General features: G+C 45.0%; 1 protein-coding gene across 4 annotated transcripts in view; it reads left to right on the forward strand.

The window, feature by feature from the left end:
- The window catches only part of WASF2 (WASP family member 2), a 90,575-nt gene that overhangs the window by 58,106 nt on the left and 17,396 nt on the right, over positions 1–15,073 (forward strand). For 3 of the 4 annotated variants that reach the window (XM_055261333.2, XM_055261336.2, XM_063631490.1), the window contains one exon: positions 8,022–8,194. In XM_055261333.2, the coding sequence (XP_055117308.1) occupies positions 8,065–8,194 (130 nt within the window). In that variant the 5' untranslated portion in view covers positions 8,022–8,064. Of the gene's footprint in view, positions 1–5,800; positions 5,819–8,021; positions 8,195–15,073 lie in introns of those variants that run through there. The other variant, XM_055261334.2, reaches the window with a different exon arrangement.

The following is a 15,073-nucleotide window of genomic DNA, read 5'->3' on the forward strand; positions in this document are numbered from 1 at the left end:
GAGCCCCCTGAGTAGCTGGGACTACAGCCGCGTGCCACTACACCCAGCTAATCTTTTTGTTTTTAATAGAGATGAGGTCTGGCTATGTTGCCCAGGATGGTTTCGAATTCCTGGGCTCAAGCAGTCCTCCTGCTGCTACCTCCCAAAGTATTAGGATTACAGGTGTGAGCCACCACACCCAGCCATATTCTTTAACATAAAGAAATGTATCTCTTGAAAGAGGAAACTCAAGAGTAACCCTCTTCTCATATGTCCCCATCCAAAGTGCTGTTAACTATAGAACAGTGGGAAACGCTGAAGTGAAAGCAGAAGTCCTAATTGCCACACATGCAACGTCCCCACATGTTCCATCCCCTGCTACTGCTGATCAGCATTTTGGGGGTATGTTTCAAAGAGGAACTGCCTTGAGAAGCATTTCTGTTGTGATGGTTATTGCTATAGCTCAAACATGCTTGCTTTTTGGATGTGACCATAGAAATCTGCAGGTGTTATCAGTGACCTTGGCTCAAAATGTAGCATTGTTTATTTGTCATGAACAGCTAGTAATAAACACAGCCAGAAGAATGAGCAGTCATCTGTCTTCTGTCCTGGTAATAACAGGAATTCAGAGTGTGGGGCACAGACGAGTGCATCCTCCCTTCTCTCACAGATATCCCTCCCTTTGTGTTTTCTTCTACCCTCCAACCCCCAGCTCACCTCATCCCACCCCACCCCACGCTGTTGGGAGCAGTCATGAGAGTTCAGAAAGTAGGGTGGATATCAGTCTCTGTTGCCTAGACTGGAGTGCAGTGGCACAATCATAGCTCACTGCAGCCTCAACCTTCTGGGTTCAAGTGATCCTCCCACCTCAGCTTCCCAAGTAGCTGAGACTATAGGCATCTAGCACCACACACCCAGCTAATTTTTAAAATTTTTTGCAGAGACAGGGTCTCGCTTTGTTGCCCAAGCTGATCTTGAACTCCTGAGCTCAAGCAATCTTCCGGTCTCAGCCCCCAAAGTGTTGGGATTACAGGTGTGAGCTACTGTGCCTGGCCCCAGAGTCTCTTTTTAACTTTATACTGGGCCGGGCGCTGTGGCTCATGCCTGTAATCCCAGCACTTTGGGAGGCAGAGCCGGGCGGATCACGAGGTCAGGAGATCGAGACCGAGACCATCCTAACACGGTGAAACCCCGTCTCTACTAAAAATACAAAAAATTAGCCGAGTGTGGTGGCGGGTGCCTGTAGTCCCAGCTACTTGGGAGGCTGAGGCAGGAGAATGGCGTGAACCTGGGAGGCGGAGCTTGCAGTGAGTGGCGATCGCAGCACTGCACTCCAGCCTGGGCAACAGAGTGAGACTCCGTTTCAAAAAAAAAAACTTTATACTGACCAAATGTGATATATAAAAGTATTCCATGATAGGCCAGGCATGGTGGCTCACGCCTGTAATCCCAACACTTTGGGAGGCCGAGGTGGGCGGATCACCCGAGGTCAGGAGTTCGAGACCAGCCTGACCAACATGGGGAAACCCCGTCTCTACTAAAAATACAGAAATTAGTGGGCATGGTGCTGTATGCCTGTAATCCCAGCTACTCGGGAAGGCTGAGGCAGGAGAATTGCTTGAACCTGAGAGGCGGAGGTTGTGGTGAGTCGAGATTGTGCCATTGTACTCCAGCCTGGGCAACAAGAGCAAAACTCCGTCTAAAAAAAAAAAAAAAAAAAAAAAAATTGCATGATAACTTCAAATATACAGACTTGAAGAATCTCACTGTTTGAGGGGAACTTAAAGGGCCTCATCCAGTTTCCATTTCAAAGCATGAATGCCATCATGGCACTAACAGTCCAGACTGGTACTGCCAGGCCATGGCTAGGAAGGTCTGGCAGTCTTTTATTTGTTTTCAGACTCATTCTCAAGTCCCTTAGGCTGAAACTTGCTGCAGATGAAGATGGGGTTACTGCTGAATCTGGCCTGGATGTCTGGAGCTGGTCCAAAATGCAGTTTTTCTTTGGAATTTTTTGGGTGGCTGACTCCTCAATCAGTCCGGGAGCCTCTTGGGTATAAATAACCTCAGGGCTCTGTCTGGAACTTCCTTTGGGCCATTCTAGATCTCACAGGTCCTAGTAATTAGACAAATGTAGACCTGGTGAAGGGGCATGATTCATGGCTATAATCTACCCCTCTCTACAGTCCCTAAATGTGCCTCTGATTGTGTGTTCAGAATGCAGGTGGCTGTTGGCTGAGTGAGGAGATCATGGCAGCTTGGGTAGAAGCAAATCTAGAAATTTTAGAGCTGAGAAGCTTCTAAAAGATGTTTAGCTTAGTCTGTTTATTTTGTAGATGAGGACACAAAGCCCAGAATAAGAATTATAACGTCTTTGATTTAGAAGGCATTGTAGAGGTCATCTAGTCTGACTTTCCAACACCTTCATAAATGCTAGAAATTTCTCCCCCAACATGCCTGATAGCTGGTCATCCAGAGCATGGGGCTGGAGAACTCATAACCTTATCTAAAGATAAGCCATTCTACTATCGGACAATTCTAATTAAAATGACCTAGATAAATTGAAATCTACTTCCCTGTAACTTTTATATTCTCAGCAGTTCTAATTTAATTCCTCTCCTATTTAACATCTCCCAAGGTAAGACCTTCTCAAATCCTCAAATTAGCAGATATCACTATAGTATGTAATTTCCCTAATCAAAGTAAAAGATGTCTGAAAAAGACCTTCACAGATTCCATAAAGATAGAGCATTCCACTCTTTCATGTATCTAGAATTTCCTTTTTTGACCAACAACCACCACTTCATTGGTTTTCTTCACTTTCTCTTCGTTTTCCTTCATTGGCGCTAGCATTCAGCTCTTTTCTGACGCTTTTGATAAAGACACATACATTTTATCACTTTGTGAGTATAACTGTATAAAACTAAAGAGAGCAGCAGGTGGGGCTGAAGGGCTGGGCTCACCCCTGCAACTGCCACCTGTCTAGTTTCTCAGTTCATATTTGCTAGCCGTGGTAGGGTGGGCCTTTACATTTCTACTTTCTCTTTCTCAGCCTGTGAAGAATTTCCCAATTGGTCTTCTTACTTCCAGCCTTCTCCTGCCCACATATAACTCCTGTGCTTATGCAGAATGATTTGTCTAAAATGCAAATGTGACCCTGTTGTACTTCCTTAATTCAGTGGTTCCCCAACATCCAGTGCACTATACCAGTAAGGTGCTACTGATAGAGAAGCCTTTCTCAACTGGAGTTCCGTGAAAGAATTAAATCTTAATGTCATTAGGCATTCATTGTATGTAGTATATTAACTTTTCTCCAGTACTCGTAGAATGGTGCTAGTTATGTACAGTCTTGAGGGGAATTGAGAAAACTGTCACTCTAATCATCCTTTTTGTTCTGTGGTTCAGATGAGGAATCCAGTTATGAAAGACTAGAAGAATGAGATAGTATATGTTCTTCAGGAGGTCCAGGATCACAGCTGGAAGCAGCCTCCAGGAAAAACCTGCCAAATTCCTTTGAAGGCTAGAGTTTTGTCTTTATGTATTTTTTATGTAAATATTGCATTCCACCATATAATATGTCTATGGTTAAAAGTATTTTTAAATATTTATCAGTGAGGGGCCGGGTATGGTGGCTCACACCTATAATCCCAGCACTTTGGGAGGCCAAGGTGGGAAGATTGCTTGAGGCTAAAAGTTAGAGACCAGCCTGGACAGCATAGCAAGGCCCCATCTCTATAAAAAATAATAAATTAGCGAGGCATGGTGGCATGTGCCTGTAGTCCTAGCTACTTGGGAGGCTGAGGTGGGAGCATCGCTTGAGCTCAGGTGTTTGAGGTTGCAGTGAGCTATGATCATGCCACTGCACTCCAACCTGGGCAACAGAGTGAGGCCTGGATGACAGAGTGAGACCTTATCTCTTAAATAATAAGATAAAATATTTATCAGTGAATAGGATTTATTCTACAGGAGGATTTGCCTAGGGTCTGTGGAACCACAAATAACTGCCTTTTTTTTTTTTTTTTTTTTTTTTTTTTTTTTTGAGACGGAGTTTCGCTCTGTTGCCCAGGCTGGAGTGCAGTGGCGCGATCTCGGCTCACTGCAGGCTCCACCTCCTGGGTTCATGCCATTCTCCTGCCTCAGCCTCCCAAGTAGCTGGGACTACAGGCGCCCGCCACCACGCCCGGCTACTTTTTCGTATTTTTAGTAGAGACGGGGTTTCACCGTGTTAGTCAGGATGGTCTTGGTCTCGATCTCCTGACCTCGTGATCCGCCCACCTCGGCCTCCCAAAGTGCTGGGATTACAGGCATGAGCCACCGCGCCCGGCCCATAACTGCCTTTTTTTAAAAGCCCTGTAGAGGATCTTTTATTTTATATATATTATTTAATGTCTCTAGGAAAATTGCCCCCAAGATCACACAGTTAGTAAGGTGTACTAGTCAGGGTGCTAACCTAAGAAGGTCTCGACTCCATAAAGCCCATACATTTTCTATAACTTGAAGTGTGAGAGAGAGCCTGGAAATCTTTTTGAAAGTTTATTTTCACTTGAATGTAAAATTTTTTCTTCTTGGTCAGGTTACTGTTGTGGTTCAGATCATGCATAACTCCATGCTTCTTGTACAAACCAATCCTTGATTATCCAAAAGAAAAATGAGCAATGGTGCATGTCATTTCACACAACAAGGAATTTTGTCTCTCTTTGGTGGCTTTGAAACAAATCACTTTAAACAATAGCAGATAAACTTTTCTAATTGTTTTGTCCTAATAGATATTGACATATTGTTATTTCTTGAGTACCTTCCCGCTGGTTGTGGTAACTGGCCTTTTTGACAAGAAGCCATTTGCTTTAGAAAACTTGGTTCTAGGTAAACCCCAAACAGATGACATACAGTTAATTGTTTGTTCTGCTTATCCAAGGCACTTAGAAAACCATAAATGCTAAAGTACCAAGGTGTTAGAATTTGCCCCCCACCCTCAACCTGAAATTTATGTAGCCATCTGGAATCAGTTTCCATTAGGTATCCAGAGGGAAAGTCCAGAATCCTGTCATTGGTCACATTCAGCACAGCATTTCAAGGTGGTCTGGTTCTTTTAGCTCCTCTGAGAAGCTGGAATGAGTACTCAAATGATTACCAGTGGAAGAGCCACAGTGACTGTTTTCAGTCATTACTGGCTGTACACCAAATTTCTGGTTGGTCTTAAAAGTTTGAAATTTGGGAATCTAAGGACACCTAGAGGATGGTGTTCGGAGCCCTGCAAGGTTCTTTCATATGTAACCTCCTCCCACCTTTCCTGTTCTAAACTCTCTTTTTACCATGTGTTACTGAAGATTGCATCTTAGTACCTGATACCCTTTACATTAAATAAAAGAGGGAAAGAGTTAAATTGGAAAGTCCAGGGTTTGGCCTAGAAAACCCATGGGGTCAAAGGGGGAATTCAGCAGAGGAGTGGAATGGAAATCATTTCCTTAGACAGTAGACAAGTATTCAGGAAACACCTCTGCACCCCAAAGATAGGCACAGCTGCCACACAGTGACTATTAAAGGGAGGTTCAAAGTTATAAGCAAACAGCTGATTCTCTTGGTTCTTGGGCTGTTGCTGTTGGTGACAGGAAATCTTGCTCCCCAAGCTGCTGGCTTCCTGTTTTATTTTTACTTGTAGCAGATCAGAATGTCCATAACAAGGAGCAGTCTGTTCCAAAGGGTTCTACTCCCCCTTTGAGCCTGAAAGATTTTTTTCTCTCTTTTGGTCAGACAATATGTCTGTAATATTTAGTTTGGTTTAAGCATTTTGTATTCACAGTCAACTTTTTGGTGATGAGCTGGTGTTTTAAGATTTGATGTAAGTAAACCCTTGTTTTGCTTTTTTTTTTTTTAAATATATAAAGAGGAGTTTATGATACTGGGGACTTAGCTCGGAAAGCTAAGGTGGGAGGATCATTTGAGCAAGGCGGTCAAGAATGTAGTGAGCTGTGATCGCACCATTGCACTCCATACTGGACGACAGAGCGAGACCCCGTCTCAAAAAAACAAAAAGACTGGGCACGGTGGCTCATGCTTACAGTCCCAGCTCTTTGGGAGGCTGAGCTCAGGAGTTCGAGACAAGTCTGGGCTACGTGACAAAACCTCATCTCTACAAAAAATACAAAAATTAGCTGGGCGTGGTGGTGCATGCCTGTAGTCCTAACTATTCAGGAGGCTGAGGCGGGAGGATCGCTTGAGCCCAGTAGGTGGAGGTTGCAGTGAGCTGAGATCGTGCCACTGCACTCCAGCCTCGGTGACAGAGCGAGACCCTGTCTCAAAAAAGAATAAAAAATGAGAAAAAAAATTGAGGACTTAGATGTGTTAACCTTATGCTTTACCTTTTCATGTGAAGTGAATTTGTCCTTTTCCCTAGCATGAAAACCATTAGGCTGTTTTAGATTTCTTTAGTTTTATAAGATGTGGAAAGAGGACCAGTCCATTGTGCCTTGACTGTAGTCATATCCATTTTGTGGAAATTAAAACCCTCTCCTATCCTTGTAAAACTAGGAATTTGGTAATCTAAATCTAAAACAATAGCTCAGCATGAACCTGAAGTGCTGGGGGATTTCCTAGGGAAAGGGGCTCAGCCCACTGGATAAGAAACAGTAACTGGAAGGTTTCCGGATCTGCTCCAGACATTTCCTGCTGTCTCTAGAGCCTTTTGGCCCAGGTGTGTTGAACCGGATGGGAGCGAGAAAGGGAGCTGTTGGGTAGGAGAGAAAGCACCAGGGAATCTTACAACACGGTTTACTCAGCATCATGTTTGACATATTGAACGTGTAAAATTTTTACTTTATATTCTCTCGTTCGGTCAATTTACAAACTAAACTTAAGAGATACAGGCATTAGTAGTTAGCTGTGTAGCTATACTTTTTTTTTTTTTTTTGAGACGGAGTCTCGCTCTGTCGCCCAGGCTGGAGTACAGTGGCGCAATCTCGGCTCACTGCAAGCTCCGCCTCCCGGGTTCACGCCATTCTCCTGCCTCAGCCTCTCCGAGTAGCTGGGACTACAGGCACCCGCCACCACGCCCGGCTAATTTTTTGTATTTTTAGTAGAGACGGGGTTTCACCGTGGTCTCGATCTCCTGACCTCGTGATCCGCCCGCCTCGGCCTCCCAAAGTGCTGGGATTACAAGCGTGAGCCACCGCGCCCGGCCTTTTTTTTTTTTTTTTGAGACAGAGTCTTGCTCTTGTCACCCAGGCTGGAGTGCAATGGTGCAATCTCAGCTCACTGCAACCTCCGCTTCCCGGGTTCAAGCAATTTTCCTGCCTCAGCCTCCTCAGTAACTGGGATTACAGGCACCCGTGACACGCCTGGCCAATTTTTTGTATTTTTAGTAAAGACAGGGTTTCACCATCTTGGCCAGGCTGCTCTCGAACTCCTGGCCTTAGGTGATCCACCTGCCTCAGCCTCCCAAAGTGCTGGGATTACAGGCGTGAGGCACCGCGCCCGGCCTAGTAGTTAGGTATACATTAACAGCCATTCACCAAGGAAGGGCTGGAAAAGTTATATCCTGATGTATATCAATCACTATTGGCAGCTTGATTTCATTGTGGAGATTATCAGGTGACAGTGTTCTTTTTTGATCTTTATAATTGGTGGCCTAGAATCTGATCTGTCCTGGTTATGAACACCCCAGGGATAGGATCTATACCATCCAGTGTCTGCTGAATGGGCTGCTTTCTAACCATGCCGCCTTACCTCTGGAGACTCTGGTTGGTTGGAGCAGTAGTTGGCACTTTAATGTTTCTATGCCGCCTGTGTACCTCAGGCAGCAGTCACCAGTCCAGAATTTCTAAACTTACATAGCAGATCTTCTAATAGCAGACCTTAAAAAGGGCAGGGGAGAGAGGACTTAAAAATGAAAGAAAAAAAAAGATTGGGGGAATGAAGATTTTTTTTAAAGCTGTTTTAGATCAGAGTAAGACAAAAAAAAAAAAAAAAAGAAAAAAAGATTCACACAGCCCTAGTGTGCCTGGAATTTGTGGTTGAGTAATACTTTCCTGTTATTTCTTTTTTAGGTTGTTTTTCATCATTCAGAACATTGCCTGAAGCAGGTCCACCATGCCGTTAGTAACGAGGAACATCGAGCCAAGGCACCTGTGCCGTCAGACGTTGCCTAGCGTTAGAAGCGAGCTGGAATGCGTGACCAACATCACCCTGGCAAATGTCATCCGACAGCTGGGCAGCCTGAGTGAGTGCCTCCGAGAGCCTGTGCTTTGCCCTCAGGGGTCGTTGGTGCTCTTTATTTAGTTTCCTTCTCCTCCCGCGTTCCTATTTCTCCCCCATCTGCCTTCCCTAGGTAATGCGAAAATGTATCCTCCTTCTCCTCCCCAAAGAGAGGCTCCCTTTTGGTGTAGCTTCTTCTCTTCAACTTTCTTTATCTACCACCACCCTCTAGGTTCCCTCCTCCCTCCCCCTCCACCTGCTTCAACAGAAATCTGTGGGAAGGGTGGCAGGAAGGGCTGCAGCAAAAACTGCAGACGGAATGACAGAGCAGAATTCTGTGTGTGTAAAGTGGGAGGTTCACAGAGCAGTATCTTGGGTCGGGGAATGTGCCTGTAATTACACGAGCTGTTCAATGTAGCCTGACTTTGTTGAAGCCTCAAATGTGCCAATAGTCTTTATCTACCCAACACCCCCACCCCTTTTCTTCCCAAAGAGGAGTAAAGCAAACATGCCTTCGGAGAGATTCTGACTGACTCGTCCACCCTGGTACACATTTAATTGCGCTGCAAGCCCCCAGGTCCAAGTTCAGGGTACAAATTACTTCTGCAGTCTCTGGGGTATTGGGAGTTTTGCAAGCTGTGTGAACATACAGTGACACAAATAGTAGCTGGAGCCATTCTTCCTTAGGAGGAAGATGGGGGTTAGCCCAGACTGTTTTGGAGCTGAAGGAAAGCCAGCTCAACTATATATATTTTTTTAATTGGCAAGAATGAATGAGACTGCCTTGGGTGGGGTACATGCATGTGGTTTGGATTTCATTCTGAATCAAGTTGACTTTGTTTGCTTGAAGCTGAGATATGGGAAGGGCAGATGCTTGGATTGGCTCTGCATTTATCTAGTGCCACTCCAGCTCCCACAAGAACCTCCGTCAAAATGCCATTTTAGTGATCTTCCTTAGCAAAGGCATCTTGGTGTGAATTATTTCAGATACTCGCCCCTCCTATCGCATCACTGCCCTTAGTGCAGGCAGTGGAATATCAAGAAAGCCTGCATTCCCCCGTATAGCAATAGGCCCAGCCTTTAAAATAGGAGGCTGAGGAGACAGAACTCTATGACCAGATGATGTGTGGAGTCTGAGATTCCTAAGCCTTCACCTACCTCAGGGATCATCTCAGTTGATCCAGGGCTTAGAGAAACCTAGATGGGGCATCATGAAAAAATGAATCCCTGCCAGTGCCTGTCTTCTACAAAGGAACACTGACAGTAACGCAACAGCAGTGCAGCTGACAGGGAAGCACATCAAGGCTGCAGAGACCTCACTGCTTTTTAAAGGCATAATTTCTGCCTCTCTCTCTCTCTCTCCGAGAAGGCCAAATGGGTGGAAGTCAATCAATCACACACTGGTTCCTTCTTCACAGGACAAAGAACATCTAGCTAATGATGCTTCTTATTTCCACTTACTGAAGTTACGCTCTCTCTCAGCTATTTTTCCAGGGTGGTGTTGATGGATGCCATTGCTCACACTCCCACTTGTGATCAGACCACTCCTATCTTGGAGAAGCTGATGTGAGGGCCAAAGTCACCTTATGCCCAAGGAAACAATATTTTCTTCCATTATGGGGGCTAACTGATCCTTTATTCATCCAATAAACATGTGTTGAACATATTTTATGTAGCAGCTGCTGAGGGGATACTCAATAAGAATAAGAGGCAATAATAAGAAATTGTCTCTGCCCTCCAGGAGCTCATAATCTACAAGGGGAGGCAGAAAGAAATAATTCCTAAGAGGAGAGAATGGGGAGAGAGTGAGAAGGGAACCCACATTTGTTGATTGCCTACTTTATGCCAGGTTTGGATAATATCTTGACATAGATTATCTCATTTAATCTTCTCAGTAATCCTATGAGATTAGGTGGTGGTATTCCCATTTTTCAGATAAAGAAAATAAGGCTCAGAAAAATAAGGTAACTTGGCCAGGCACAGTGGCTCATGCCTGTAATCCCAGCACTTTGGGAGGCTGAAGGGTGTGGATCACTTGAGGTCGGGAGTTCAAGACCAGCCTGACCAACATGGTGAAACCCCCTCTCTACAAAAAATACAAAAATTAGTCAGGTATGGTGGCACACACCTGTAATCCCAGCTACTCGGGAGGCTGAGCCACGAGAATTGCTTGAACCCGGGAGGCAGAGGTTGTAGTAAGTTAAGATTGTGCCACTGCACTCCAGCCTGGGCGACAGAGTGAGACTTCATCTCAGAAAAAAAAAAAAAAAAAAATTAAGTTAACTTACCTAAAGAGATACAGCCAGTAAGAGGCAAAGTCACTGTTTAAACTTAGCCTTCCTACAGATTTCTCAGCTCTGTCCCTTACTCTCTGTCTCTGCCAATGTTGCCCTGGTTTAGACTTCATTGACTTTCACCTAAACTATTACCCGAGCCTCCCTCTACCTTCTTTCTCTGATCCAACCCCCTTAAATCTGTTCCTATATCCCTGCCAGAGTGATCTGCCTAAAAATCAAATCTCACTTTTTACTTTTATGATTCTGAATTTCTGAAGCTTTGAAAGTTCTATCCCAGCACTTTGGGAGGCCGAGGCGGGCGGATCACGAGGTCAGGGGATCGAGACCACGGTGAAACCCTGTCTCTACTAAAAAAATACAAAAAATTAGCCAGGCGTGGTGGCGGGCGCCTGTAGTCCCAGCTACTCGGAGAGGCTGAGGCAGGAGAATGGCGTGAACCCGCGAGGCGGAGCTTGCAGTGAGCCGCAATTGCGCCACTGCACTCCAGCCTGGGCGACAGAGCGAGACTCCGTCTCAAAAAAAAAAAAAAAAAAAGTTCTGTGTTAACTTTTGTAATGTAACAAGGGTTTTTATAGTCAGAGTACACGTCGCAACTATCTCTCCCCTCTTCCTCACTGTGGAATTATTTAAGTTTCTTGGCCTAGCATTCAGGACCCTCCAAGACCTACCTTCCTTTCTAGCCTCATTTTCTACAATCTATCTTCCATTTTACAATTTTTTTTTAATTTTTGTGTTTTTGAGACAGTTTCACTCTTGTTGCCTAGGCTGGAGTGCAATGGCGCTACCTCAGCTCACTGCAAGCTCCGCCTCCCAGGTTCACGCCATTCTTCTGCCTCAGCTTCCCGAGTAGCTGGGACTAGAGGTGCCTGCCACCATGCCTGGCTAATTTTTTTGTATTTTTAGTAGAGACGGGGTTTCACTGTGTTAGCCAGGATGGTCTCAATCTCCTGACCTTGTGATCTGCCCACCTTGGCCTCCCAAAGTGTTGGGATTACAGGCGTGAGCTACTGCGCCTGGCCAATTTTTTGTATTTTTAGTAGAGATGGGGTTTCACCTTGTTGGCCAGGCTGGTCTCAAACTCCTGACCTCAGGTGATCCAACCGCCTCGGCCTCCCAAAGTGTTGGGATTACAGGTGTGATCCACTATGCCCAGCCTTCATTTTACAGTCTTTTAAAATGGAAAAAGGGGGCCTGGCCTAGTGGCTCACGCCTGTAATCCCAGTACTCTAGGAAGCTGAGACATAAGTATTGCTTATGCTCAGGAGTTCGAGACCAGTCCTGGCAACATACTGAGACCCTATCACTACAAAAATTAAAAAATTATCCAGATGTGGTGGTGTACACCTGTAGTCCTAGCTGGTTGGGAGGATAAGGTCGGAGGATCGCTTGAGCCTGGGAGTTCAAGGCTGCAGTGAGCCATGATCATGCCACTCCAGCACTGGCCAACAGGGCAAGACCTTGTCTCAAATAAATAAATAAAATGAAAAAGGAAAAAGGAAAGGAAAAAAGAATGAATTATCAGCTACTAGTAGTTCTCCTGAGACAGACCATGCTCTCTCATATTTCCATACAGTGCCCTTGCTATCCCCCCTGGCTGAACAGCCCTTGCCATCTTTGTCTGTCTGGCTGCCTGTAGCTGATCCTTCAAGGCCCAGCTCAGGAATCTTCTCTTCCAGGTTGGGCTAAGAGTGTTCCTTTGAGCTCCCATTACGTGCCTATATTGTTCTATCACATTATATCACAAATCACCTATGTCTCAATTAAAAATTCTTGGCTGGGCGCAATAGCTCATGCTTGTAATCCTAGCACTCTGGGAGGTTGAGGCGGGAGGATTGCTTGGGCCCTGGAATTTGAGACAGCTTGGGCAACATAGTGAGACCCTGTCTCTACAAAATATAAACGAAATTAGCTGGGTGTGGTGGCTTGTGCTTGTACTTCCAGCTATTTGGAAGGCTGAGGTGGAAGGCTGGGGTAGGAAGATCACTTGAGCCCAGAAGGTCAAGGCTGCAGTGAGCTGAGATAGCGCTGCTGCACTCCAGCCTGGGCAACCAAAAAAAAAAAAAAAAATTGTTGAAGGTAGAAATCATGTGTTGTTTGTCCTTGAACCCCAGTGTCTACCGTGTATAGTACCTGTCACCCAGTAGAAACTCAGTAAATGTCGAATAATTCACCCCTATATATTTCCCACTATTCCGTGCTATTGATGCACAAAGAATGTAGGAATGGAAAGAATACTTTCTGTGGGTAGTGGGGGCACAGGTAGGGATAGGCAGGGTCAAGGAAGACTTCACAGAAGAGGTTACATTTGAATGGGACCTTGAAAGATGACTGGGATTTCATCTAGCTGAGAGGAGTGCAGGGAAGGGTTCATATGTGCTTCAGGCTCATGACCTTGGCCTCATGTGCATTGTACCTGGGTGGAACTTCTCAATTTAGTAGTGAAAGTCTGATTATGGAATGGATAAAGCATAAAACTAAAAATTCCACAGCCATAGATTGCTCTGTGACAGCACATCCAGAATTCTTATTTTTTCTCAGAACAGTGAGATTGGCATTTCCCATATTCAGTTGCTGTATCTTAGGAAATATAGGCACAGCCAGCCAGCACTTTGTATCAGTATTGTGGCCACTCAGGAGAATGGAACCCCCAGTTGGGTCATTAGGAAATCAAGCTAGATGTTGGGTTTCTAACTGACTGCAGTGTGGGTGAGGGGGTGGGGCATGCCATTGGGGAGCTCCAAGACTCCCACTCAGACTTCAATAAGAGCAGCTTCACATTTTTAAAAATCAGTTTTACCTGTTCTACTTCCATGTAACATTTCATTTGAAGCGTTCTGCTAAGGAAAAAACAAAATTGAAGACTGCTTCCTAGAATCTTTTGCAAAATGTGGTATCTGTTATGAATGTTGGATAATGATGGATATTGGGTCTGTCTTGGTAATCTGAATGAGTGAAATTTAACTCTGAACAAGACACTTTGGTTTTCCCTAGTTCAGTATCACACTTCTGTTTTCAGAAGTTGGAGTAATTTTTAGCACTTGAAGAATAGATACTGTCAAATTACTGATTGGAATTATATTTAAAATTTTCCTCTAAGCTTAAAATTTAGGGTGTTTAGGCTGGGCACAGTGGCTCATGCCTGTAATCCCAGCCCTTGAGGAGGCCAAGGCGGATCACTTGAGGTTGGGAGTTCGAGACCAGCCTGGCCAACATGGTGAAACCCTTTCTCTGTTAAAAATACAAAAATTAGCTGGGCGTGCACCTGTACTTCTACTTGGGAGGCTGAGGCAGGAGAATCTCTTGAATCCAGGAGGCAGACGTTGCAGTGAGCTGAGATTGTGCCATTGCACTCCAGCCTGGGCAACAGAGCAGGCCTCTGTCTAAAAAATAAAAAAAAAATTTTGAAAAACAAAAACGTAGGGTATTTAGAATTAACACTTTTTTTCTTTTTTCTTTTTTTTGAAACTCCATCTCACTCGGTTGCCCAGGCTGAAGTGAAGTGGTATGATCTCGGCTCACTGCAACCTTTGCCTCTTGGGCTCGAGCGATTCTCATGTATCACCCTCCTGAGTAGCTGGGATTACAAGATGGTGTGCCACCATGCCTGGCTAAATTTTATATTTTTAGTAGAGACAGGGTTTCATCATGTTGGCCAGGCTGGTCTCAAACTCCTGGCCTTCAGTGATCCACCCGCCTCGGCCTCCCAAAGCGTTGGGATTATAGGCATGAGCCACCGTGTCTGGCCTTAGGTATGTACACTCTTCAGTCATGTAATGTGGCTGAGGAGTATAAGGAAGAATCTCATTGTAACAACTCACATTTTTAGCTCACTTAATCCTTATGGTAACTTGATGGGGTAGATATTATCCCACTTTACAGATGAGGAAACTAAGGCTGGGAGATTGTGACTTGCTGATGAGTACACGAGTATGAATAGAAAGAGCTGAGACTTTGATTCAAATTTTCTTTTTTTTTTTTTCGAGACGGAGTCTCGCTCTGTCACCCAGGCTGGAGTGCAGTGGCACGATCTCGGCTCACTGCAAGCTCCGCCTCCTGGGTTCATGCAATTCTCCTGCCTCAGCCTCCTGAGTAGCTGGGACTACAGGCACCCACCACCACACCCGGCTAATTTTTTGTATTTTTAGTAGAGACGGGGTTTCACCATGTTAGCCAGGATGGTCTTGATCTCCTGACCTTGTGATCCACCCGCCTCGGCCTCCCAAAGTGCTGGGATTACAGGCATGAGCCACTGTGCCCAGCCCAGATTGTCTGATTTGAAGTCAACTGCTCCTTCCATGTCTCAGTATAGTTCTAAGTCTGCCTCGGGCCTGAGGTGATGAGACAGTGGGGAAGCCTTCACACCACCTCACTTCCTCTTAAAATAGAGATCTTATTGTTACCAGTTTTATATGTTGAGGTTCTGTGTAAGATTTTATCTTGAAAACCACTGTGCCACACCGAGCCTCTACTTCTACTATGACTACCCCCTTCACTTAAGGAGCAGGAAATCCTAGGTACTCTTGGTGACTCTTGGTGTAAGTTGATTGGTTTTTTTTTTCCCCTCCAGAATAGCTGGATGGTTAATAGATATTTTTCTTTTTTCTTTT

This window comes from Symphalangus syndactylus, chromosome 22, assembly GCF_028878055.3.
Source record: "Symphalangus syndactylus isolate Jambi chromosome 22, NHGRI_mSymSyn1-v2.1_pri, whole genome shotgun sequence".
NCBI lineage: Eukaryota > Metazoa > Chordata > Mammalia > Primates > Hylobatidae > Symphalangus > Symphalangus syndactylus.